Here is a 27,164-nt window from a genome sequence, read left to right as displayed (position 1 = left end):
AGATTTCCTTTTTGGCTTCACCCAGTAGGTGTACTTTGAGAATTTATACTGCCTGGGCCATCAGAAGGGACAGGAAAAATGCTTAGCTGGAAAATGTGCAGATGGTGGCTCAGTGGCCTCATTTTATGTGCACTGGGACATGCTGCACAGAAGGAAGTTACATATCAGAGGGGCTTCAGGCACACTGCAAGGGTAAAGGATGAAGCAATGTTGTCCTGGAGTCCTTCTGAGCAGCTATACATTATATTTGAAAAACCATTGAAAATGCTAATTCTAAACTAGACTGAATTTCAAACAGCATTTGAAGCACAATTTTTAAAATACACTGCTTTCTTTTCTTTTTATGGGAGACATCAGTAAATTTTTAAGATTTATCAGTACTTTGATAGATATTGACAATTTTAAAATATAAGAGCTTCTTTGTTTCTCAGAGCCATGTGCTGGTTAACCTTAAGGCTTGAATGAAAAATATACTATTCTGTATTAATTTGAATATGAAATATATATATCATTGACTAGGGAATATACAAATATAATAATTAATTATACATTATCTCAGAAATGTGGTAACACAGGACTCAGACTGTGCTTAAAATGGTGATAATAAAGCACTATCATTATTGACTTGAGATCAGTCCTAGCTGTCAGACTATAGTTACGCCATCAGGGTTTTTCTGAAAGAGTACTAATTCTGCTTGCTCTCAAAATTATAGTATTTAGATAGATCAGTAATTCATCAAAATGTGTACACATTTGTAGTGTGTCGTGCACATTTGACCTTTATTTTCTGGGCTGCTTCACTGTTTCTTTTAAATATTGTGCATATGGTTTATTTTATATTATATTTTATTAACAAAGAATTTATGTTTATTTTGTTACCTGTTATTTAGTTTCAGGGGTTCCTCCCTCCTAATGGTGTAAAGCTATCATTTTTATGCCTGTTGCCTCACACGATGTTGTCATTTAACCTGGAACATTGACTATCACTCCCTAGTGAGATCTTCTGTTCCCGTAAATGAAATGCATTGTTGACTGTGTCTTTTAATCACACTCATACATTTTACACGTTGCCTACTCTGAACATGGTTATGGATAGTCTTACACAATTGGATTTTTGGAATCTTCTGCTTACACTTGATTTTGGAAAGTCCAGATTAAGAGATGCCAGGTCATACTCTGCAGTAATGGGATGAGTGATGCTCTGTTTCCACCTTAATGCCTTCTTATTCTGACTTAATTCTCTGTAACGCATTTTAGATGTGAACAGCCTGTCTTTTTCTATGGATGAATAAAAGTAATTTTACTGGTAGCCTTAACACGGTGCTCATTTGGGTTCAGTTATGTGGTAATATTTTTCTGCCCTTTATACAGATCATAGAATGTGTAAGGAAAAGGAAAATCAGGAAGAAATAACTCACAGGCTGCCCAGGCTCATCTCCTCCCAGGATCCTGAAGCCAAACCCAGACTCCATTCTCCGAAGGTGAACATCCAGCTCCTTGTAATCTGGACCTGGTTTAAAGAGAAATTCCACTCAGCAAAGCATTTTGGTCTTACCTTGAGAATTTGCATCAACTTCCCTCCCACCTTGTGTTTTTTGCAGGTGACTAATGGCATCCTGGTTGGAGCTGGTGGAAACAAATGGGCCACAGACAAGGAGGAGAATTGAAAATGTAGGTGTCTCTTGGAGGATAGTTATGTTCAGTAGAATACACTAAACCAAACTAGAATACATCCACAGAAGAACAGCATGGAAAACTGTCCAAAATAGAGGTCAAAAATGTGTCTCCTTCCTAAAACTGACTGTATAATGGACTGCTGTTCATCCACCTCTGGTCTTTAATTTGTCTTTTCCTTGCAGTTCATTAAATCCTACAAAGAATAAACTGAAATGGGAGACAGAGATACATCAGTCCCACTCACAAAATATGAAAATCATTACAGGCCATTTAAGTTCCAAACCCAGATATATCTATATATCTATGTCTATATCTGTATCTATATCTATATCTATCTATATCTATATCTATATCTATATCTAGATCTAGTTCTAGTTCTAGTTCTAGTTCTAGTTCTAGTTCTAGTTCTATATCTATCTATATCTATCGAGATATATAGATATAAAGATATATAGATATGCATTTTTATGTAATGTAGCTTTTAAGTATTCCACTTCTAGGTAATGCCCTCAATAAGGAGTTTTGATGAAAATAGTCATTATAAACCTCTCAGTCTCAGAGTTTAAATTGAAAGCTAACATCATTAACTTGAACTCCTCAGTGCTACTCAATTACAGTCTCAACAGCTTTATGAATCAATAAGATTGCATTTCCATATGCCTGCCTAACCTGTCTTTAGACAGAAATATATCAGTTGAGGAATATAGAGTCTTTTAAAAATCACTTTCTTATAAAAGTGTCTTTAGCTTCACTTAAAAAAAAACAACAGTGTTTTGGGATAATAGTAACAATAATAATATAATAGTAATAGTAATAATAATAATATTAATAATAATTTAAATATTATAAAGTGAAACTGTAAGCATTTAGAAGACTAAGAAACTGTCTGTTGTCTGTTGTGACTATCTCTTTGCATGCTCAGAGATGCTTTAGGCTCATCACCTAAAGCAGTGATTGGCAGGAATGGTCTTTCCTATGGATTGCACTCTGGTCTATACATTGTGACACAAAAGCTTTTGGTCAGCGTCAGTTTGTTGTTGACCCCAAGAGAAAAAAGGGATGATATGGCTTGTTTCAGCAAACTGCTCATAAGTATCTCCAGTTGTGCCTTGTTCCCTCAGGATGGGAGGGATTACAGATGGCTGAAATATGGAACCTCAGCAGCACTCACCTATAGATCACCCCTCAGAGCCATCAGTGGACACCTCATAAACTGTGGAATTTGGCACACTAGCCAGGTGTAGTCTGCGATTAAAGCCTGATTTGTTTCAGTCAGGTATTATTGCAAAGGCAGATACAGAGTGACATGCATTGGCTCTATACTATGTGCAATAAAATCCTCTGTAAACAGCAGCATAGTGTGTTATTTCAACAATTTGTATTGTTGAAAGTGAGACTGAATCACAAATATTTCAATTGGTAAAATAAAAGTATTACCTTTCCTTGCCAACTTGCTTCTCATGTATTGAGAAGACAAACCCAAACAGAACCAAACAGGCTATTATACTGAATTTTCCCATTTGTTTAATGTGCTCAAAACTAAGGAGCAAATAAATTCTGGGTGTGTACAGTATGTTAGCTTAATGCAAATAATTAGGTAATTGTGAAAAACAAAGGAATTTCAGATGAAAACAGTACTTTACCTGGTTTGCTGTGCCTACAAAGATGGGGCTTAGCACTAGGGAGATGGTTTTGTAGACAGACACAGTGTGATCACCATTTGTAACTCAGGTCTAACACTCAAAGGAACTGTCTCCAGCAGTCTGTCACAAACTGAGCTCTGCCTTTATTGTGCACAAGTGAATGAATATGCACAGCTGGGAATCCAATAAGAAAATATAAAAATGTCAGGTTGTGAAGAATACTTGCTCTGGCAAACTGAGATGAAAATGTCCCTCAAATACATTGACAAAGCCAAGCCAAAGCAGTGTTAGCAACAGACTAATTATAATAAGACTAATAAGGGGTATTATTTAATTTGTAATAGACGTTGTTTTTCTACCCCATTTAGAATGAAATAGATTAGCCAGTTGACCATTAAAAGGTTTAGTCTAAAAAATACCATATAGGGGCATATTTTTCTATGAGCCCTAATACAGTTTGGAAACCTTTGGATTAATTGACTGGGCTACAATGCTCATTCAGAAAAACCTTCCTTCCCAAAGACTTGGAACTCTGTGGAACCCGTTGTCTGCCAACAGGTCACTGAAAACTACTCTTAAAAAATAATGTTCTTTTCTGTCCCACTAATGAAGCAAAGCACTGGAAAGGATCCCTGGGTCATCAAGTCTAGATTCCTGTTATTGCAAACCTCTGCAAGCAAACAACACACAGACCTTAGCAGTAAAGACGTAGGCAAAGAGGATGCTGCCAACTGAGCTTGTTTGTGGCCTTTGTCACTAGGTCACCTGCCTTGCAGTAGTATCATACGATCACAGTATCTCCAGTGACTGCCTGGTACACAAACCTGTGTTGCAGCTTTCAAGTTGGGTATGACATGACTCCACTGGCTCTACTGATCACCCTTCCATTGCTCTGGAGACAGCTACACCATAGATTCCTGAACTTACATTGCCGAAAGTGGACCTGACTTCTAGCCTTGGTTTTCGTGCTTAAGTGATTAATGAAATAAGAGAGAAGACTTATTGCAAGGCTCTCCAATATTAATCTTTCAGTCCAGACTATTCTAGTAGAATTGCTTAGCTGCTTTCTAGCCATTCATCTTTATATTTCATGCTAAGCATTTCTTTTCCAGGCTAACATGGAAGTGTTACAGTTATAACTGGCATTTTGTAAAATGTGAAGTATAGATTAATTAAGCACATATCACTTGTTTGGTGTAAAAAATCAGTTCTCAGGTTAGACCGACCAACCAACTTTATTACACTCCCTCTGCATAGTACTCAGTTTATCCCCATATTGGCAGTTAGTCTTTGACGAAAAACATGTTCTAAAGCCTTACTGCTGCTGAGATCCTTTTTTCTTGTTTCTGAAAGACAGGTAAGTTGCTCACTACTTTGTGCTTTTCCACAGGAGCTCATGTTTGGTAAATTTACTAAAAGCCCCTATGATTATGTGGCAGCAGTTTCAATATTCCTGAATATACATTGATTAAGTATTCTTACCCATGTAAATGCTTACATTTCAACTGATATTCCTCAAGTGCTTGCTTCTCCAGGGTTTTGGTATTTTTTTGTTCCTCACAAAGGATTGTTAGATAGACTAAATTTTGTGTTTTCTTGCTGGAGCAGATTTTCAGTTGATCATACAGAGAAAATTACCTGTACTTACAGAAAATGACACTCCTGTGACTTGCAATATACTACAAACTGTTGGTTAATAGAACTTCAATATGGAAAATGTGTCTTTTTGTTTTGTCTCACTAACCTAGATTAGTATCTTGTGGTTCATGACAAGTAAGAAGTAATGAATAGGCTTGCAGACAAGCCAATACTGAATTAACACTGTCTTTTCCAGTTTGCTTATCCTTCCAGTCAGCTTCATGTACCTTAATGACCTGTCTCCTGCCAGTTTTATTGAAAGGAGAATTTCACCTTAAAGTCAATATTTTTGCTCATGTAATGTGGCTATTGTCCTGGGGTGACTTTATGATACTGGTATCCCCAATCGTCTGGTTTATGTTATATATTAAGTTCTGCACCTTTAAGACTGGCTTTGAGAACAAGAGAGGGAGAAGAAGAAGCGCTCAGTTGTGTTAAAGAAAAACATCACTCCCACACATCTCGCTCCTGGACTGTGGTGTCTGCAGCACGGACAGACAGCGGGACAGAGCTTCTCTCTGGTTTTTGTTAGTTTTAGCTAGCTGAGGCAGAGGAGTTCCCTGGACCTTTGTTTTTTTCCTTTTTCTTGTATCTGTGCAAGCCTGCTCTGGACTGAACACCCAGCCAAACCCCGGGAGCTCACAAGCCTGTGGCCCACCGGGGCCTGGGCCTCGGCACTTTCCAGCGCCGGAGGGACTGATAAGAAACTGAGCGAGCCGAGCTACACCACATGAAAAGGACTTTTCTTCCTAGATTTGCCACCCCATCGAACAGCAAGAGGTTTTATTATTTAATATTATACAATTTTCTGTTAAATAAACAGCTTTTTACACTTCTTTCTAAGAATTCTTTTTTTCCTTTTCCTGGACCAGTTGGTAGGGAGGGGGCATTTCCCTGGGGAAATCCCCATTTGGAGTTTTCCTCCCTAATTTGCCCTAAACTAGGACAGCTATCCTCTGCCAGAATGATAATGCTCCCTGTCCTTCCTTGCCTCTATACATTTATATTGGAAAAAGAACTTTAACTTTGCCTGCTAACAACTTTATTCTCTTTTTTTTTTTTTTTTTTATAGTCATACTACTTTTTTTCTTCTCTTTGTCTGAAGGAAAACTTTCTTAACAGTTAATTTGGCCTGGAAGAAAAAAAACTCACATCAATTCACTTTGCTAGGCTATAAAACCAGCTGGCTCCCCCATGAATTCGAGAATGGTGTTGGACAAGTTGTGATCTGATCATTGCAACACAGTGAGGACAGTAAAGAGCATTGGGAAATTCTTTCTGGTTCCTGAATGATGCAGGATTTGCTTTAAATGTAATGGCAGCAGAACAGACTGTTACTGAACAATAGTGAGATCTCACAGGTGAAGATGTGGTTATCAACTCCCAGCTACCTTTCTGCACCATATTAATCTGAATCACTGAGTGAACATGCACTGATAGGCATGCATACAGTTGTTTCCTAAATGTTGAGAAAATATATACCTGAAAATGCCTAATTAATTTTCTGTGTGAGACAAGTTGAACAAATGCTATGTGATTTTACAGTAATAAATGTGGTATTCAGGACAATCCTGTAAATGTTGATATTTTTTTTTTATTAAAAAATATTCTTCTATATATTGCAATTAAAGGAAAGATGAAGTGTATTGCTGTAATAATTTAACAGTGTTTCTGGGTCTATTCAGACACCTACTGAAAAGAAACCTAATTTGGACTCCTTTACTGAAGATGGTGAAGATTTTTGTTTGATACAAATAATTATAAATTGTGGATTTTGATTGACACAAAACTACAATAACTTCATCTGAGTTTCAGATGCTCTTGAAAGATGCGAAAAGCTGGAAAACAGGCATGGATCTTCTGCTCTGCAATGTGAATAGCTTTTTAAAACAGCATACATATTCCCTCTTGATATTTGTAGAGAGGAAAGCTGGCAAATAAAAACTTCAATATGAAAATTATCAAAGAAAAGAAAAAAGAACTGCTGTGATAACAGAGTTATTCAATGTATAAACCCTACTGGGTTATGCAAAACCAGTCCAACGTTATATTTAATTTAGGATCTCTGTCCAACTTGTGTAGGACTAGAAAAGCTTTGATAGGATTGTCAAAACAGCCTTTTTTTTTTCTTTTTTTTTTGTATGGGATGCCTGTTTGAACAGTTCACTTAGCATGATAACACTGGGAAATCAAATATTGCTGTTTTTTGAAAAAGTCCATTGCCATTTTACAAGATTAGTGTTGACTCAAACACCCCAAAAATCTTATTTTAAAAGTTTTTGCTTTTACATTTTTACAGCACAAGTGTGAGAGCAAGGAATTGGTGATAGAATTACGATGGAATTAAATTCAGATTAAAAAAAAAGATTAATCTTTGACTTGGGTAAGAGCTATAGAGATAAAGAGATACACTTTAATGCTAAAGAGTGAACACTAATATGAAGGTACACATAAAACACAGTAAAACATAATGAAAAGTGTCCAAGAAACACCTTTCCTTGCTCAAAATGCAAATCTATTACAAAAAGATTTGGCATAAGCATTCTACAACCCCACAAAGATCATACACAATAAAATGGTGACTGGGCAGTCATGACTGGCCATCATCTTGAGAAATGATTAAAAAAAGAAGAATAGCTAAAACATAAAATGAAGGACAACTAGTTTACAGAAAACAAAGGCTGAAGAATACTTGCCAGAGGAATCCACTCGAAAACCAGTCCTGGGCAGCACTTGTTCTGAATAGGAAAATGGGGAATTAAAGGTGAAATACATTTCTCAAGTTATTTAAAGATGCAGCATCAATTTCTCTGCTGTGTTTTGTGTTACTAAAATGCATTTTCTATTTTTCCTTGAAATTTTGTTTTCTCCTCCCCTCCTTCTTTCCATGTGGTACATGTACATATTCCTGCTAGATTAAGACCTCCCTGGCTATTTCCGTGCAAAGTGAAAAAGATGGTGAGGTGGTAATGCTTCTTTAACACAATGTAGGTTCTGATGAATATAAAATTTTTAGTTTGGTTAAAACTGTGAAAAATAGTGACAATACTTATGCTTATTCAAGTACAGCAATAAAAGGGGAAGTTTAAAGGGTGTGTTTGGATGTCTTGACCTCAGATGACTTGACCCCCGCTTTTATACAACTCAATTGCAAAACGTCTTTTATCATCAAGAAGAGGAAGAGTTTTCTAGGGGGACGTATGTTGCAAATTTGAACAACTGATTGTACATGAAGGTAAATGCACGTAAATTCCTTTAACATTTTATGCAGGTACTTTCAAAGTATTTGCTTTTCACTATATGAAGTGCAGAAAATAACTGTCTTCTTTTTATATAAAACTATTTTGCTTGCATTAGAAGGATCTGGATGAGTCCATAGCTGAATTCATTCATTCCTTTGTTAATTTTGAAAAGTTCTGAACAAGAGTTTCTGTTTTATTATTTTGGCAGCACCAAGAGTGAATTCCAAAACATTCCAAACTAGAGGTGACTTCTATTGACCTACAACAAAAGGGCAAATAAGGTATCCCATTTATATGACTGTAATATGTATAGCATGCATATTTCATGCTGTAAAGGAGGTAAGGTCTTTCACAACAGCATTTGTAGGAGAGTGATGCAATCTATGAGTATATACCATCTTCTTAAGACAGAAGGGTGTGGTGAGAAACATAATATAACATTTCCTCTGTGAGAGGCTGTGTACCACTTTGAATGAGTTTAGACTAAAGCCACTTGTCTGGTGGACTGCTTCCTAAAGGCAGCATGGGCTGCAATGGCAGCAGCTGAGTGATTTAGAGTTCACTTGAGATAATACTGAAATGCCTGTTGCAGGGCAAAGATATTCTCCAAAAGATGTCTATCAAGAATAGACATGTCTTAAATTTTTTGTAAGGATATTTAGATAACAGCCTTGACCTGTCCAAATCCAGGTCCACTAAATGGGGACATCCATTTGGATTTGGTGCTCCTGTCACATTTGTGTTTACTATCTGTGTTGTGTCAAGTGCACTATGCTGTTTGGCTTTATAGGTGGCTGCATTATTTTACTTGGATGGTTAAAGGAGAAAATTCCTTCACTTCAGATTTTGTACAGTGATTTGGGATCCTTCAGGCGAGATGTTCTGTCTAAATATAAAATATTCCACCAGCACAGCTCCTGAAAACCAAAACCTTTGAAACTGATGCTGCTCCACTGCAAACTTGGAGAAATGATTTTTTTTATTCACAGCCTTTCAAGATTTTAATGGCGCTCTTAAAAGAGACAAAGTCATTTTAATGTAGAGAAAGCAATTTCATCTCAATAGTCTCAATAAGCTTTTAGGTTTGAACATAAGTTTTTTTCTCTTGGCCACTCAGCTAGAATTGCTCTTTGGAATTGCTGTAAGATTGGTTCATTCTGTTTCCATTTCTGCTTGTAGTCACTCTAACATCACCCAGAACTGGCCTCAAGCAGCAAAATGAAAGAATCACCACCACTCTCAAACTGTGACCAATTAGGGAACAACTTGCTCTGTTAAGACAGACAGCCATATATTTTAAGTAAGTTAGCAGTGTCCTTTTTTGGGAACTGTTATTTGGGGTCAAGCAAAACTGCCTGTCAATGAGGTGGTTTCCTTCAAAGTTAATCTCATGAAGTCTGATACAGCTTTTGTTCCTTTGCCTTGCAGAACTTCATGTAGATTCTCACAGTGTTAATTATCATCTTGTAATCAACCATTCAGCACCCAGCATGTGTTTTCACTGTAGTTTAGGAATTCACACACATGAAAATTGGAACTGTGCTATGCTGAAGATGCTGAATCAAGCCCTAAAGTTTTTAAATGTCTGATCACCAGAAAGATAAGCCTAGATAAGGTACAGATTTGTGGTTTTGGTAACCATAGCAAAGAAATGTTCATATTGGGAAGAATCTGCTGTCAGCAGTATGGGTCTCTGTGCAGTACACATAATTGTGATAATGTCACTAACACTTTGGAAAATGAAATATATCCTCTAAATAGCTGTGCTCATGCGACAAGCAAACTGTTAGCAGATAGCAGAAAACTTCAAAAGAGGAAAGATCTGTAAAGAACCTTTAACATAGAGGAATGGAATTAGCACTGTCTCCATCTGTCAAATGCAGAGATAAGGAGTTTTTCTCAAAACTCACCTAATTCTGTGCTCAAAGACCCTACAGAAAAGCAACTTCCAACAGAGGAAGAAGGACTGCTGGACCTGGTCCTCAGCTGAGCAGAATGCACATCATTTGTACATATCCTGGTGCCCTCTATCTGCTAAGGATAAATTGAGCTGGTAATTTTACCAGAATACTGAGAGACCCTATTTTGTTTTGTTTTTAATCTGTCAGGTAGGTTTATAGGAAACTAATCTTACACAAGGCAATTTGAAACTTTCAGTTTATTTATTATTAAGTTAATTTTGATATTTTCTAAACTTTTAATAGTTGGGGTTTTTTCTTTGTTTTTTTTTTTTTTTTTTTTTTTTTAAATGTGTTAGATGTCCTGCCTCGACCTCGCAGGAAATGAGGTAGAAGAATGAAATTTTGGAGGCGTCAGGACAGAGACAAGTCTATCCAACACTGCCACTATGAATAGGCATTCAAAGTGCTGAAAGTTTTAAAATGATGACATAAGATTTCTGTATCCTCCCTATGATTCCTTTTTAGTTGAACTTCTGCATCTGCATTGCCATGAGTAGTTGCAGTTTTCATGTGAAATAGGAATGAAGTACTTTCAAAGTAGAGCTTGAAAGTATAATAAAATACTTGTTAAATTCACTGATTTAATTTTTTTTTTTTAGTTCAGCTAACCTGTCCTAGAAACAAGAATCGGGAAAATAAAACTAAGAAATATTCTGAACTGTTATTTGTATATAACTGTAATTAAAATAAAACTCCACCATGATGATGACCCTGTGCTCTGAAGGATGAGCATGCAGCTATGCATTTTGAGAAATCTTGCCATACATCAAGATTTGGGATTGGAAGTAGATCCCTTCCAACCCAAACCATTCTGTGGCAATCTATGATTCTTTGCATATCAGATGAATGCAAAGCCAAGAATAATTTTGATATTAGAAGATAGAACAGTAAAAATATTGCATACCTGCCTTCTTTAATCTAAAATAAATTACATTCATAAATTTATTTCATTTTCACTCATTAATTTTAAACTGAAAACTGTAAAATATTTGTGAGTATATATAGACAATAAACAAGACCTGGGACACATTCTGGGGATGGGACATTTGATTTATATGAACTCTATGCTGAAAATAGTGGGATTCTTTGCTGTCAAGATACAGCTATAGGAGCACAATTACCCACAACATGACGTAAGGGTATTTTTATTTACACCAGTGGAACCACTGGTGTTCTCTGGAGGAAGAATTATGCTGATGAAAGGTAGGGACAGTTTTTGATAATATTTGTTTTCCATATTCTGTTGTTTTCTGGACCAGTCTTTGTTGAATGCTGAATACATGGAACAGAACTAGCACAAGGGAACATCTATATTTCAGCATCTCAGTACTAGCCATGCTTTAGGTAAACAGGAGTTTCACAAGTGAGAAGAATGAGTGTGATTATGCTGCAATGTTCTTTCCAAAGATGTGCAAGCAGCAGTTTGACACAGCTCATAGGCGGAGCAGCATCCATTTGTCTCATGTACCTGTGGCCTATGCCTACAAGTCAGTTGTCTTAAATTTTTACTTTGACTCTTAAGTACACACTGCCACTTTGCAGATCAAAATCTATTTGTATATCTTTTAGGAAAGTGTAAATTTTTAAAGAGAAAGAAATACCGCATCTTTAACACTGCCATCAGCAGTAAAACTGACACTTCATATTAGCAGAGGTCATTAGGGACCTACTTTGCAATCCAGCAATCAAAATCATTTTACATCCTTGGTACTGTGATGATTATACACTCATAATTCCATTTGAAAATGCTTTTGGTTTCACTGTCAGTTCATATAAGCAACAAATCCATTTTGTCATGGTAATTCTTTCTGCAGTGACGAACAATACAAAACCATTTGACATTAGTCTGCTAAATTTCCTCTCCTTTTATTGTATATCATCTCTTATTAAAAAGAAAGGATTATATTCATTTAGTAATATAAGTTCTTACACAGTCTCCATGCTGTTGCTTAGGGTAGCAATAGATGCAAGCAAAACACCAACATGGACTGTTTGGAAACTGGTTTGAGAAATTCCCTTCCTATACCTCAGTTGTTCATACTCTAGGTCAAGGAGTAGTTTGATGATAATAGACCTTAATTTGCAATTTCCCAACATTTTTATTTATTAAGTGAAGGCAGGCATGACTTACTGACACAAAGGGCACTAACTGGTGAATGAAAATATTGAAAGATATGGTAAACTGAGTGCAAGGAAGGTTTGAAACTAGAACCTGATTTTCTAGTTCGCAGTTCAAAACCCTTTACCCATAAAAAAACCTCTTTATACAATACTTCAGAATACTATGTATTTAGTGCTATCATAGTTCAGCATATATATGCATCTGTACACAGATGTGTATACATATATGTTAAAGCGTAACCAAAATGAGATTTATTTTTAGATTAAAAATGAGCAAAAATGGGAAAAAATGTTAGAGGCTTTTTTTTTTTTGGTCAGGAAAACACTATCTGAAAAAAGTGGTAGTACCAATTATGTGAAAAACATCCTTCAATTTTTAGTATTTTCAATCCTTAATTTTTAACTGTAGCTCTTCAGCCAACAAGCACTGGCAGGAAAATTCTGCTTATCTATGCCAAAAAAACCCTCAGGTGGTAATGCATTCAGTGCTAGACACCTAATATTTCTTTTTATGTTCCATGAGTATCAAATATAGGAAACCCTGATGGCCTTAGTATTTTTCTGCAAGAGTGGTATTTTTGTAGTTACACATTATGGATCAGTATAATGCTGTCTGACAAATCTTTCCTGTTTTAATGTATATCTGTGCTGAAAACCTGGGGTGATGCTTCAGAGGAAAGGTAGCCTGTGAATATAAATTGAAGTTCTTGTCTGTGACCCTTACAGAAAATCTGTATAAGTCTGCCTAAGAATACACCTTATTTTGTGGAGGCTAATTATGCAAATACATTTGCTATTTACATATTTCACAGGTGTTAGTGAACTTTGCTTTTTGGTTCTTTTCCAATTTTTTAAAATCTCTGGCACAAAAAAAAATACATTGCATAAAAGAGCAGATAGATTTGAAAAGGACTTGAGAAACTCAAAATATTGTGGTCAGAGAAGAAAATAACATGGGAGATTTTGAAGAAAGTATCCTTTGTCCTTTCAGCTAAAGGCAAAACTGTGATTGTTCAGATTTCATTTTTAATGAGAGCTTATCACTGGTTTATCTCATTCTTCCTACTGGCATTTGTGTGTCACATCACCAGCCTTGGCTACCACAGTAACAGAAGGAAAAATGTAACCCAATCAATGTAAAAAAAATGTTTTATTTTACCTCTTTCCTTAGAGGAATATAACCTCAAATTTCTATTATAACTAGAGAATATTATGGCATTATTATTCCCAATATCTTTGTGACTCCTGGTTGACTAATGTCTGCCTACAGGGGTGTCTGAACAAAGTTTTTTATAACTGTGAATCTACAATAAACAGAGTTCAATATAAAATATATGAGAGAATAAGGATAATTTATAAGAGCTAAAATTTAAAATTTAGGTGAAGGAGGTCTCCTAATGATAACTCCAGGGTTCCAGTTACAGCTGTAACAAGCTGCTGCACATGAAGTCATAATTTTTTCATTAATAGGAAATTCCTGATCAGATGTTCCATTTTCTACGTTCTGTACCTAACCTGGTAATCAAGAGAGTCACACTGTCTCCTACAATCTAACAGCCTTCATAAGGAGAAAGGCGTTAAAGGTTTTGCTTTAAATTAATAGTGGGACAGAAAAAAGGAAAAAGTATCCAGCTGAGAAAATTATGTCACAGCAGAAAGTTAGGTAGATATTCCTCACCATGGAGAAGAAATAAGAACAGAGGAGGGGAGAGAGTGAAAAAAACACCCAAAGCCCAAAAAGGAAAAAGCAAAAATAAACCACAAAAACCATAGACACACAGTAAAGAAAGAAAACATAAACCAGTTTCCCATATTTTGCTTTTAAGCAGTTGTTTTAGATGATGTGGTAGTTCTCCTCAGTGTTTGGAAACCCCTCATGTTCCTTTCTTATCTACTTGGAGCTTTGAGCTTAGGTGAGAGGTGACAGCAGAGGCTGGTGACAGTTAAGAAGGAAGAGCTGACAGGTAACAGCTAACTCATAACAAACAATTTTTAAAGGTACTATGACTTCCAAAATAGAGTTGCACTCTGTTTTTGTACTAATGCATTGTTTGCTTGCCTCTATGAAACTATTTCCTGCGCAGAAGCAGTAGCTTCGTAAATCATATGCAATCATTGCAAACTGAAATCTTCCCATCACACAGGGTCTTGCAGGTTCTTCGTGTTCCTTAGGTGGAAAAACGTTCCTTGTAGAATGAAAATCATAACTTTCTCATTGAGACTTCCTGCTTGAAGCCCTGTTCTTGCCATCATTAGGAAGGGATGAGCTAGAGGCAACACACTGGTCTAGTTCTTGCTCTGCTTTGAGTCATGTTGCTTGTACTTCTCACAGAACTACTGTGTTTTTCATAACTTGCATCATTCCCTCTCTGATTGGGAAGCAGGAGGTTTTTATAAGGTCCTGGTGAGTGCTGACTGTGGGGAAATCCTATGATAAAAGGCTCTGTAGAAATTCAGAGCTATAGAAGTACAAAAATGAACTGTTTAGTAACAGTCTTACAGTGAGAGAAACAAAAATTTTGCACAATCTCTTTCATTTTGAATTTTGCAGGTCATGGCTGTTCACTTCTCTGTCCTATTTTTAGAAGATGAAGATGAAAAGAAGGTCTTGCCGAACTTACTTTGAGATAAGAAATACTTAAAAAAACCAAGTGGCTGAACTTTTCCTGTGCACTTTTAGGGTATGTTCTTCCCAAAGATAACCAACCTGACACTGCCATATGGCAGGAAACAGTGTTGTCTTGAAACTCTGCCTCCTATATACTCAAATTAGATGACAATTACTTGACTCAGTAATGGATTTCCTTCCTGTTGTTTCCATCTTCAGGAAACAGGACAACCACATAGTGCTAAGGCTTGACAAATTGAATTTGCTAAAATGTGTGCTTATGGCATTCAGGAAACAAAAGTGTCAGGGAGAATAGGGATCTTTGGAGGCAGCTATTTATATATAAGGGATATGAATGAATGCACACAAGATCTGGTTGGGAACTGTGGAATCAAATCTTAGAGAAAATGTTGAGGGGATAATGGTGGAAGAAGATAAGAAACTGAAGCTTCCAGGATTAGCTGGAACATGGGACACTGCTGGAAATCTAGGATAAGGTTACTACAGTCTTGCTTTTCATCCCTCACTTTCTCGTTTTGGGCCTAGCAGCTTCACAGTTTTTAATTCTTTGTTTTTCTCGGCAGCTGGCAGAAAACATCTCACATACAGTTTTCCAGTTGCCTTTTGGACAGAACTCAAATGCAATTATACCCTTTAAACACAGGCTTAAGTATAACTCCAAACCCTGTGTTAGAAGTTCTTCCTGTGGTGAAGCATACACTCCTTTACACAGTAGATTATATAAGTAAAAGATAAGAGTTCATATTGGTCAAAGAGGTGCTCAGAAAACTTGAAGAAAGCACCCATGAATATTGAATGGTGTAATATATCTTGCAATGCAGTATATAGTCTTCTGGGGGGGTAGGTGTGTCTTTGTAATTGACATCAGATCTTATTTCCACAGTTTTATGAAGGGCACACGTTGATCAAGCTTATTTTGGGGATTAGAATGAAAGAAAATGCTATATAAGTATGTATGTAATATATCCATATGGAATTTATAATATTTTCTTAATTGTCTCGCAGAGATACTTGTTTCCATGGAGGAAGTCTGCATTCTTGGCCTGGTGACTTCAACTACAGAAGATGGTTCTGAACGTTGAGTGGAAAGATTTTTGTTAAACTAAATCCCTTCTAAAACCTATTGATATGGGAAATGGTTATTTGCAAATGGTTATTCCTGTTTGTTAGAGCTCTATACAAAGCCAAGAGGTTTTTTTTCAGTGGAGGTGATGAACTAGATAAAATCCTTTCTAAGTATGGAATGGATTATTTTCCTTTTAATTTATCATATACCAAATTCTATCACTTTGGGGAATAACATTTCAGTTCAAGCAAATTTTTATTTATGTATTAGTGTAGCCCTTAATGCAGAAGAGAAAGTGAAAGAGGGGAAATGCCTGAAAACTATTTCCAATCTTTGCCCAGAAATAGTTCTACTTCTTTGAAACCTGTTTGGCCGACTCCACACAGTATCCTGATCCATACTTCAATGAGTTTAAAAATTTCAAACATTACAGTCTCTTTTTGTAGAGTCTTTTTGCAAGTCTTGGGAATACCAGCCACCATGGACTACATGGTGTTTGTAAATATACTGGAAAGCTCATTTTGTCTACTGAATAGTTTATAATTGAAGATTAAATACTTTTTTACAGGGGTCTAAGTAACTTCTCAAATACATATTTACAGTGAGTAAGATACCTGGTATTTCTCAAAAGAGCCAGCAATTTATTTAAGTACATAAAGTTAAATTTGGGATCTTAAAAGGAAAAAAGAAAGTCTGTATTATGGAAGTGTGAGTTTTAGAGTGACAATCTATGCTGAAATGTGTTCCACTATTAGGATCAGTGTGGCAGAAGATGGTGGCACTGGCCACAGTGGTAAAGAACTGAGGAATATGAAATGCAGCTTTGAGACTAGATCAGGGTTTACTTGGAGTTGATGCAAAATGAACTCTGGCATATCCATTCTTGTGGGGACTGGGAATACCAAAGCCAAAGAGGAGATGCTGATGCTGTAACTAATGTATAGGCCAAGGCAAGTAAGAACAGTATGAACCCAGTGTTAGGGACAAGAATGTATTTCCTTCAGTCTATCCCTTTGCATGCTGAAGAAATGTGAACATTCCAGGTCTCTGGGCCCAACTAATATAAATGGGCTGGTCTGAATCAGCTCCAATATTTTAGGTGTAATTTATAGCATATTTGGATCTATAGGTTCAAGTATTTTACAAAATTAATTGAAAGGCACCATGTGCAAGTAATGGCAGTGGTGAAGAAGATTTGAGTAAAAAAGTAAAGTCTTTTTAAGAATTTATCTTAATAAGTGCAAAGGCTGCAGAATTTTAGACCTATAATTTTAGCTGAAATGTTCTTTACAAAAAGAAGTAAATAAGTCTAAGCCCTTTTATTCTTGTTGTCAAAAATATGGAATATATTTCCAAAAGCATGAGAAATTAAATCAAGATGAGCATCTCAATGGCTCAGTACTATTTTGTATAAGTCTTCAAATAGTACTTCATGCTATGGCTTACTTTCAAACTATCAAGGATAAACTGAAAACTTGTCAAAGACATTTTTATAAAAACAAATACATTTGAAATTACTTTAAAAAATGTCATTTTGAAGTGAAAGAAGGTGAAAATCTTTTTTTCATTGATAAATTCACATCTTTCTATTGGTTGATTATGAAGGAAAAAAAACACAGTAAAATGTGGTGGTACATATACTGTTCTTCACCAAGGATTTAACAGTCAAAATGGGGAGATCAAAAATATAAGGAAAAAACACTTACGAAAGTCAAGTATGAGAATCTTGGCAAGATCTATGAAAATATATGTGTACAATTTTTGAAACATTTAGAATGGCCTCTATTTACTGGAAAGAAGTGTAGTTTCTTTCTTTAAATTACAAAGGATAAGTACAGAAAATTATGTCAACAGTGACACGTTCAGCAGCAAAATTTTATGTACTAAATGGTCAGCAGGGTCAAGAGAGCTTTCACTTACGCCTACTTTCATAAATGGCTCTTGATTTCTCATACAGCTCATATGGGTCAGGTTTTCGTGGATCAAAGGCCTCTGTTGAATCAGGAAATGAACTCCTGTGAAGAGTGGGTGGATAGGGAATATTCTGCGGCATAGCTGGAGCAGACACACTTGTTTGAGGGCTGCCTTGATTCTCCCATCGTTCCATCATCTGGAATAAAAATATACAGAGAATAACAATGAAGTTTTGCAAAAACTGTGGCTTCCACAATGAGACCAAAGTCAGCGATTTCTGTTGAAGATACGTTTTGCAAAATTAGTAAATCTATTTGCTGCCTTTTGAAATGAAAGGCGTGTGTTTTGGTATTTATAAAATGACTTGGCTAAATTTACTTAGTTTGTTGCTTATGGCAAGATGTGGCCTTTCTCAGGTTAGATTAAGCCCAGCATTACCTCTGAAGCATGTGGAGGGCTTCTCACAGAATGTGCTGAGCTACTGGAAATTATTTGCTAAAGGTGGAATCTGTGGGTTAGTAAAGACACAAGTATCAAATTCATCAAAATACATAACATACATAACGTAGTGCTTAAAAGAAGGGACAGACTGTGCAGCAAGTGAATGACCTTAGCACTGTATCTTCTGAGAATACATGGAAATAACTAGCTTCCCAGGGAGAAGTAGATAACTGTAACTGGGAGCAGAATTTACAGCTCCAACTGAAGATTTAAAAAACCAAAATCAAAACCAAAAGAAAATCAAAATAAATCAAAATCAAAGAGAAAATGATTACATCACATATTCGAGCATCTAGTGTTCAATAAACCCACTAAAGTGATGTTATATAACCAAGTTTCTAAGCACAGGATAAGGCTCTTCCAGGCCATTTACAGGAAAGCAGACTACAGCAGTCTATTGTCTATGCATGAAAGACACCTCAGTTCACACTTTTCAAGACTGTCTTTAGCAGTTTTACATGTACATCAAACTTGAAGATATGATAGGCTGTGCAAAAGAAGGCTTGAGGATCAGCATTTTTTTTTTTAAGAAGTTGGCTACTAATCAAATTGCATTAGCAAGTTTCTTTGAAGAGGCTAAATTAAACAAAACACAAATGTTTATCCCAGGAGATGAGTACTTGGCTATTCCTATAACCCCTCCTGAGGACAAGGGTGGTAAAGCCTCCAGAACAGTATGTTCTCACACATAACCCAAAAATGGTAATTACATAAAAAATGTCTCTTGGAAGCAATCTGATCTGTAATTGAATTCCACTGACTTCTATTGTTGTATCAGCCAAGCCTTATCAAAGATGATTGCAGGTTTACAGTGAGCTTGCTCTATAAATTCTGTGACTATCATTTATCTTTTTTACCTTGGTTTCAGAAGGTGTTTGTGTCAGCAGATAGCCTTTACTCTCCCTTCTGAGGATTAACTGCATCAGGCTTTTTTCACACCAAGTATGTGTGGACTACAGATGTTTTAGTGTCCTCCTGGTGTATATGATGAATATCCTGCTGCATATCCCAGGTGATCTGGCCTTCTTAGGCTCATATCATACGTAAGAATAAACAGATTATAGATATTGGCCCTTTTTACTTGTTGAGGACCTCATTCTTTTACAAAGTATTATAATTCAAGCCATGTTTCTGTCAGAATTTCAGCAGTAAGTAGGGCTGGTTCATTCAAAACTATAAGTATGTACATTCTGTGCAACACAGGGCATATGGAAATACCTGAGCTCCCATTGAAATAGCTTAGGTACAGGAATGTACTTTGGGTACCTTCAAGTAACCTTTACACCAAGACAAATTTATCCTCTGCAAATAATTGCCCTTTGGGTAAATTAGCCTGTGTGTTATGTCACATGAATAACACAGTACTACTTCTGACAGGCCTAAAGAAATTATCTCCAGTAGCTATAAACACATACAATATATAATTACACTATGGAAGTGTAAAATCAAAGGTCTCTAGAAATACACCTGATTATGACCCCTTTGTCTAAAGATGAAAGAAGAACTAATCTCAATTCAAGCTCCTTAGGATAAAGGAAATTACCAGAAAAATATGTTTAGGCTTTACCTTCCCTTAGGAATCTAAAAGAAGAACACAAGCCAGTGAAACCAAACTATCTTATGAAGAGGAAACTTAACTTATCATTATGAAGAGGAAAGACATGCAGGGCCATATCTGTCTAGAAGTGAAAGATTCCTAATTTCTTGGAAAGTGCTGGGGAAATAGATCACTTACCTCTTTCAAAATGCGAAACTGGACAAAATTAAAATACTTAAAGATTTAAAAAAAGAAAGGAGGAGATAATCATCTTTGATGAGCAAACTTTACCCTGGAGAAAGGACAGGAAACTGGAGATCAATTGGCAAAACCCTACTGGGTCCCATATGTCTAATTCTTGCTTGCTGGTTAGCTCTAAATCTTCAAGTGTGAAGTTCAACCAGCTAAATAAGCAGATAAACAGAAGGGGAATTATATCTCCCAAACCCATATGAACTAATTAAAAAGTCACCTAGCATTCAGTAATGGAAGTTACTATAATGCTACTTCAGAAAAGAAGGAATTAATGAAAGTGAGTAAGCACAGTAGTGACTGAAGGGCATCAAATCTAAATTGGGGCAATGGTCTGGTGATACTGCTCATGGTCATTTTGCACTAATATTGTACATGATATACATATATAATATATCCACTGTATACACAGGGACCACTGGAAATATCTGTTACCCCAGGTTACCCTGTTTTCCTTTGCTGTTACACAGATACAGGCTGTGCTGTGGTGTTTAGGAGAAGAGGTCTAAACCTCTTCTGCTGGCCTTACTGCTTCAGACTGTCTGTAGACAGTGCTGCAGACACTTGGTTTTAATCTTATCTTCAGGCCTTAGACACAAGAAATTTATGTCTGACTGTTTCTCTAGTTAAGTGGTGACAGACAGAGGAATTCACACTACTTTAACTGGGTTAATCATTTGTGAAATTTCTTGCTGAGATTACCCCAAGACAGAGTAGCTGTAAGCAGTCAGCCTGCCTGCAGGTACAGCACACAATGGTATTCTGGTATTCTTGAACCCTGGTTTCCTCACCATTGCATGAAAAACTGCATCAACTCAGGTTGTTTTCTAGATTACAATTATTGGCAAGTGCTGCTTAAGCATGAACTACCATACTGCTTATATCACGAAATGTTGCAGAAAATCATCAACAACAAATATGCTGACATTTATATATTTGATGTGTACATGAAAAGGCTAAGTATGAACAGGAGGAGGTCTTCAAATGTGGATCTTTAACAAGTGAGCTCCAAGCTATCTATTTCCTCACTTTTTATCTGAGATTAAAGGTTGAACACCCCAGCCATTCAGGAGTCTTAAACTGGTGAGAGAAAGCCAGCCTTTAATAATCTATTTTCAAAAATTTCCTGCTTCACAGATGATCAAAGCAACTTATGCAATACTTAGTCCCATATATTGTATACAGACTCTGTCCTTTTATAGCAAAACCACTGTAAACTGAAGCAGTCTGATGAAGTTGCATCAGCTGATTGCTACTTGTACTTGACAGGATACGAAAATTATTTTGACAAAACTTAAGCATGCCATGTTCCAGTATGAGAGTATGTAAAGTTGTTCAGATTTAACATACTTCCCCTGCCTGCTCCCCAATAAGAAGGCTCTAAGTCCTTTAAAAGGTATTGCTATTGTTATTCCCACTGCTCTTAGGAGTTTTCAGTATCTATTTTCCTCTACACACACTTGATGAGGATTAAGGATTGCTCTAAGGTCTATAAAATCCCAATAAAAAGCCAAATTAAAAAAAAAAAAAAAGCAAACAAAAAATAAACAACCCCCTACAGCAATAAAGCAAACCAGACAACCAAAAATAGCAGCCTACAAATTCTTTTCATACTGTGAATGCTATAAAAATTCAAGAAATTATATAATGTGGTGTCAACAGATTAAATACAGTCATTTCTTACAGTCTTACAATAGGAAAAGTCTTTACACCTTGGGTTTTATGGTCAAAATCATAGAAACGCAGAAAAGTTGATTAAAAAGCACCTCAGTCAGTTATTGAGCCCAAGATCTTACTTGAAATGTGACTATTTGCAGCTCTAGATCTCCTAATGCAAGAAAGATAACAATCTCTTTGAGGATGTTAAACTCAAGCCACTTGTAAACCAGAAGTGCACGTTGTTGATTTCAAAGAATTTGCCAACTAGAAGACTAGACTGTCCTCATTTCTGCTTCCTTCTCCTCCAGACCTCTTATTTTAAAGCCACCTCATTTCCGGTTCTTGCCACCCATCTTAACATTAAGGTTTTACTTTTTCCAGACCACTTCTGGCAGACTCCAAATCAACAGACCTTCAGAGCTTATCAGGGAGGCCACCCCTGGTGCTGTGTCACTTGGAACTGGGGCACTGCTGAGAGGTGTCCCATGAGCTGGGAACAAGATTGGGAGATGAAAGTCTACAGAAATTTGCTCTGCATGATAGTCATCTTATGAGTTCAATGTGTACAATTTTGAAAGGGAACTTACAGGCTTTGGAGTTTTCCATGGAGAAAAGAAACCTGAAATAAACAAAAGATAATGTTAGCAGCTTTTTCTGATGCATAAAGAATGGAGGCTAAGTGGTGTCTATGCTCCCATTCTCATTCAGGTCTGCAGATAATATTGATAGATATGAAAATTCTCTACACACAAGGGGTGAAAACACAAAACATGAGGGATAATTTCTAAGAAAAAATAGACAGAAATACATATACATATACATATACATATACATATACATATACATATACATATACATATACATATACATATACATATATATGCAAGTGGAGCTATTGAGATCATTGCCATACTTTACAAACAGCATGGGATTAGGTTGAAATTAAAAGAACTAATCAAAAGGACTTCCAAATGTCTTGGTGGACATTGGATAAGACACCAAATGACCTGGTACTGATGTGTCAAATGCAGTCGCACCTTTAGGAAGAAGCATTCAGAACATCCCATCAACAAAACCTAATAATACAAGAGATTTTTTTAGAAGAAAAACCTGAAGAAAAATAACTGTTTCATTAGTCTAAATAAGGTGGCCAAGTCTTGAGAGGATTGTTTATTTTGATACTGTCTTGGTTTTTGGTCTTAGTTAGCAAGAAGTCATACATGACTACCTCTTTTCCACAAGTAGTTATCTCCTTTTCCTTAGTTATTGACTGATAACTTGCTTCAGTGACTTTCCTAAATTTCAATTCTTGTAGCTTACAACTGTTTAAAACTCCAGATATGTCTTTTTCATAAAAGGAAATAATTGTAAACACTGTTCCTATCTTATGCAGTACAATGTTAAATACCTTTACAAAGTATTAAATAATAAAAAAACCTTACAAAGGGTATTGGGTCACATTTTTAAAATACCAGCTTTCAACACAGCTTTCATTAAGAAAACTCATTCCCAGGTTAATAGCAGGTGAAAAAAAAAGTCAGTGGACCTTCCTAAGTAAGATTAAAAGCTAATAACAAAGAGTTCATTTGTTTTGTCAGATAGAGAAATTGGGTTAAACAGAGATATCTAATAGGAGGGCTGCTCTTTCATTCAAAAAATGAATTCAGCTGAAAAAGTAGTACTGACTTCATTATTTTTTTCTAAAGTGACTGTAAAAAGAAACCTAAAATTATGAGAACATTAGCGTAGTATCTTTCAACAGAAAAATCACAACAGGAATTATATTTGCACATATATTTAAATTTTTAGAATTCTGTGATAATGAGGTAATCTTTTCTGCCCTGATACCTAATTAATTTCAACTGAAATATCTTGCAGAGTAAAAGCACTTGAGCCATTTGTAGTGAAACACTGGCTATTCAGTAATGCTGATGTGATTTTTTAAAAAAAGTCTATTGAAAAAAGTAATCCTGGAAAGATCTATGTTTACTGACTCTACAATGCCTGGATAAAAACTGCTTTATTAACAAGTGGACAGATTTCTTTCCTACTGCAAACTCAAGCTGAGATAACAGGCATCCTTGATAAGATCTGGCCTGTAGATCACTTTCAGTATTAAAGATTCTGTAGCAGAAACTTATTAAATAACTTACTGGATAGCAGATGGCTACCTTTTTATTACCAGCTATGTTTCTCTACTGCTAATAAGAGTGAAAACTAAAAAGGACATTTCCTCTCTGAGCTAAAAATAAGACTAGAAACTTGCTCAAATCAACTTACTACCCTGATTTGTTGTTCAGAAAATACTGGTAGAGGTAACACTCCTTACCCATTCATACTGGTGCACCTCCCATAACTTACTGTCATCAAAAATTACTCCTGATTAAATGGAAAGGTCTTTTTTTCCCTATTTATTTACTGTCTCCACCTAAGAATAAGTTATGCTGGAGATATCATAAAAATTTTACTATCAATTAAAAATATAATAAGTGTTTAAAAAAAAAATAAACAATGACATATATATCAAGTCAAGCTTTTTTTTAAAAAGCCTCTCAATTAAAAAAAAAATTATTCGCTTCAAGAAAGAGAATATAAACTTATATTTATCTTGGAGGTTATGGGCACAGACTGCAACATACAAATGACAACATCTACACTCAAAACAAATAAAAGGCCATATTTATTCACACAGCATGAAATTATGTTAAGAAAACTAACAGATATAGGATGCCAGAGAGGTATAAGTTCCAAAGGAAAATAAAAAAAAATAAAAATTGGAGATCCATATGTGTACAAAAGGATGCTATAGAAGCAACAATCTCTAAAGGTAACAAACCTTGGGACTAATAGTAAAATCAATTATTCTGGTTTAATTTTGTCTGTTACACCTTGACCACATGTAAGATGAAATAATCTCTCACCTCTGTCAAAGACTAGGTGCTAGGCTAAAGGGGTGAAGGCCTAGTTCCATAAAGCAAACTTTACACTACATATTTTACATATTTCTTGAGAATTTTAATGTTGTCTCACATAGGATATACACTCACAGCTGAACTAAACATCCTTTTTCAACCTAAATAAAACTGACTTTATAGAATATATGGCATTATCAGTTATTTAATATGAGACTGATCATGGATAATTGTTGAGTACCAAACATCCAGAATTATCACTGGTATTTAAAGACATGCAACAAATGCTGCAAATTCAAGAATTCAAGAGAATATTGCATATGTAGCACACTGCAAGTGTAAAAGAAACTTCACATGAAGAGACATAAAAGCAAAATGCACTTTCTTGGGCGTGTTGCACCCCATCTTCATATTTCACTTTAAAATAGTACTCTGCATGAGTACAGGAGTAAATCCTGTATGTGTAGAAAACTGAGGATTACAATCTCACCTGAAGAATATACCTTAATAATGTATATTCAGTGTCCACTCAACAGTGTTGGCCATCTGCAGTCACATGTACAGCAGGCAATGAGAAGTGGTCTTTCATTCAGTTTGACCTCACTTCACACCACTCTTTCCCTTGACTTGTGTTCCTTACATGCCTTGTGAGCCTTCCCCACCAGGGACAGTGGGATCCTACCTGAATGACACCTGCCAGCAGACTGGCATCAATTCATATACAGCCACTGATTTATCAACAGGGCTGAAATTTGTTCTCCAAAAAATGCAGCTTTCTTTTGAGTGCTAATACAGTACTAATGCTGCCAGCCTTTTAATCAACACTCATCTAACTAGAAACATATACTGGATAAGCTCTTACAACCTCATTCCACCTCCAGATTTCTGCTTTTCCCCCCCCAAACTCCCAAACTCCTGCTGTCCAACTTGTGACATCTTCGTAAGAACTTAAGTAGCTGAAAATATTATATACATTTACATATAAACACCCCTTACCTCCATATCCACATACACATTTAAAATTTGAAATAATAAGTCAACTTAGATTCTCCTAAAAATACTTCATGCAACCTGTTCCTACCATGAGTGGCTTTTGGCTCACCCATATGCCTGACAGCCACGCCTTCTCATGGTAACCTCACCACACAAGCTGTAGCCCACCTTCTGAAGATTTCTGTACCTTTTTTATTTTTTATTAACACCCCTTGTAAAGACAGCCAGTAGAGAACAGATCTGCATCAGTTTTAGAAAGTGGGGCTACTGGCTTTTGTTAAAGAGCAACCACCTGGCAATTCAGCCAGGTACTAGCAGGAAAATACATGTAAGCTTGCCACAATAAAAATACATAACCTCATATGCTTCTGTAAAATTAATGTTGAGAATATAATGATTTCATATTCAAGTTGGCTATTTAAACCGTAATAAAGTATGGCAGCTGGTGCCCAACACATATGAACACTTTAATTATTTAATTTCAAAATATAATCTGTGGTACAGTAACAATCATATGTTTTCTAAAAATCAGAATTATGTTTTCTCATGAAGCAGTGTTACCAAGATTCTTTTTGAGACTGCTTTTTACGTGTATTTACCACCTTCCAAAATGAGCTTCCCTGGAAATCAGAGCTGTGATGGTTTCTATGTTGTAACTTAACTAAAAAACACTGTGAACTGAAAACAGATTTTGGATTCAAATATATTAGGAAGAAAAACTTTTTTTTCCTTTGTTTTTTCAGATCAAGGCAAATTCCAGCTTCAGTTTACTGTACTTCTCCTTTTTGATGAAGATATCCTGTAACAAAAGACAAATCACATCATACTCATTGTATCTATTCCTTCTTATATCCAAGGTTAAATATGCTTTTGTTGTAAAATATTCTTACAGATATCATGTGTCTTACACTTCAGCAAAGATTTATTGTTGAAAAGTTTAGTTTTTTAAAAGCAGCTTATCTGGCAGGACTTAAAGCATTTGCAAGACAGAGTTCTGATTTGTTTCCTTTTCAGTTTTTTTTTTTTTCAGTAAAAATCATGAATTTGGCAAATTCTGTAATGTCAGTAATACAAAACCAGCACTTGGTTGTTGGTCTGCTCCCATGGGGATGATTTTTGCTTCATTTCCATCTTCATTATTCACATTTTTTTGCATTGTTTCCTGGAAAAGTTCTTCACACCTTGTAGAATTGTAAGTAACTAACATAGCTATTGAGAAGTCACAGGACTTCTAACGATGCCCATCTCTGTGGCAGATGTGTATGGATAATTAAACTGAAGCTTGGGAACAGTTTGATTTCTGCAGTGACGGCGTGTGCTGCAGGGAGGAATTCAACAGCATCAAACACAAAGCCTTTTAATCTAAAGCAATGTTCAGGGTAAGTCAACATCCCTCCACATCACTTGTCACACTTTCAC

At 35.9% G+C, this 27,164-nt stretch overlaps 1 protein-coding gene across 2 annotated transcripts in view; it reads right to left on the bottom strand.

Annotated features, from left to right (window-relative positions):
* The window catches only part of LOC131591889 (membrane-associated guanylate kinase, WW and PDZ domain-containing protein 2), a 706,821-nt gene that overhangs the window by 69,748 nt on the left and 609,909 nt on the right, over positions 1 to 27,164 (bottom strand). For both annotated transcript variants that reach the window (XM_058862997.1, XM_058862998.1), the window contains exons 11-13: positions 22,428 to 22,459; positions 17,898 to 18,087; positions 1,419 to 1,510 (exon numbers count right to left, since the gene is read on the bottom strand). In XM_058862997.1, coding sequence (XP_058718980.1) covers positions 1,419 to 1,510; positions 17,898 to 18,087; positions 22,428 to 22,459 — 314 coding nt within the window. The remainder of the gene's footprint in view (positions 1 to 1,418; positions 1,511 to 17,897; positions 18,088 to 22,427; positions 22,460 to 27,164) is intronic.

The sequence above is a fragment of the Poecile atricapillus genome, chromosome W (genome assembly GCF_030490865.1).
Source record: "Poecile atricapillus isolate bPoeAtr1 chromosome W, bPoeAtr1.hap1, whole genome shotgun sequence".
Lineage (NCBI taxonomy): Eukaryota > Metazoa > Chordata > Aves > Passeriformes > Paridae > Poecile > Poecile atricapillus.
This window is presented reverse-complemented; position numbering and strand designations above follow the sequence as displayed.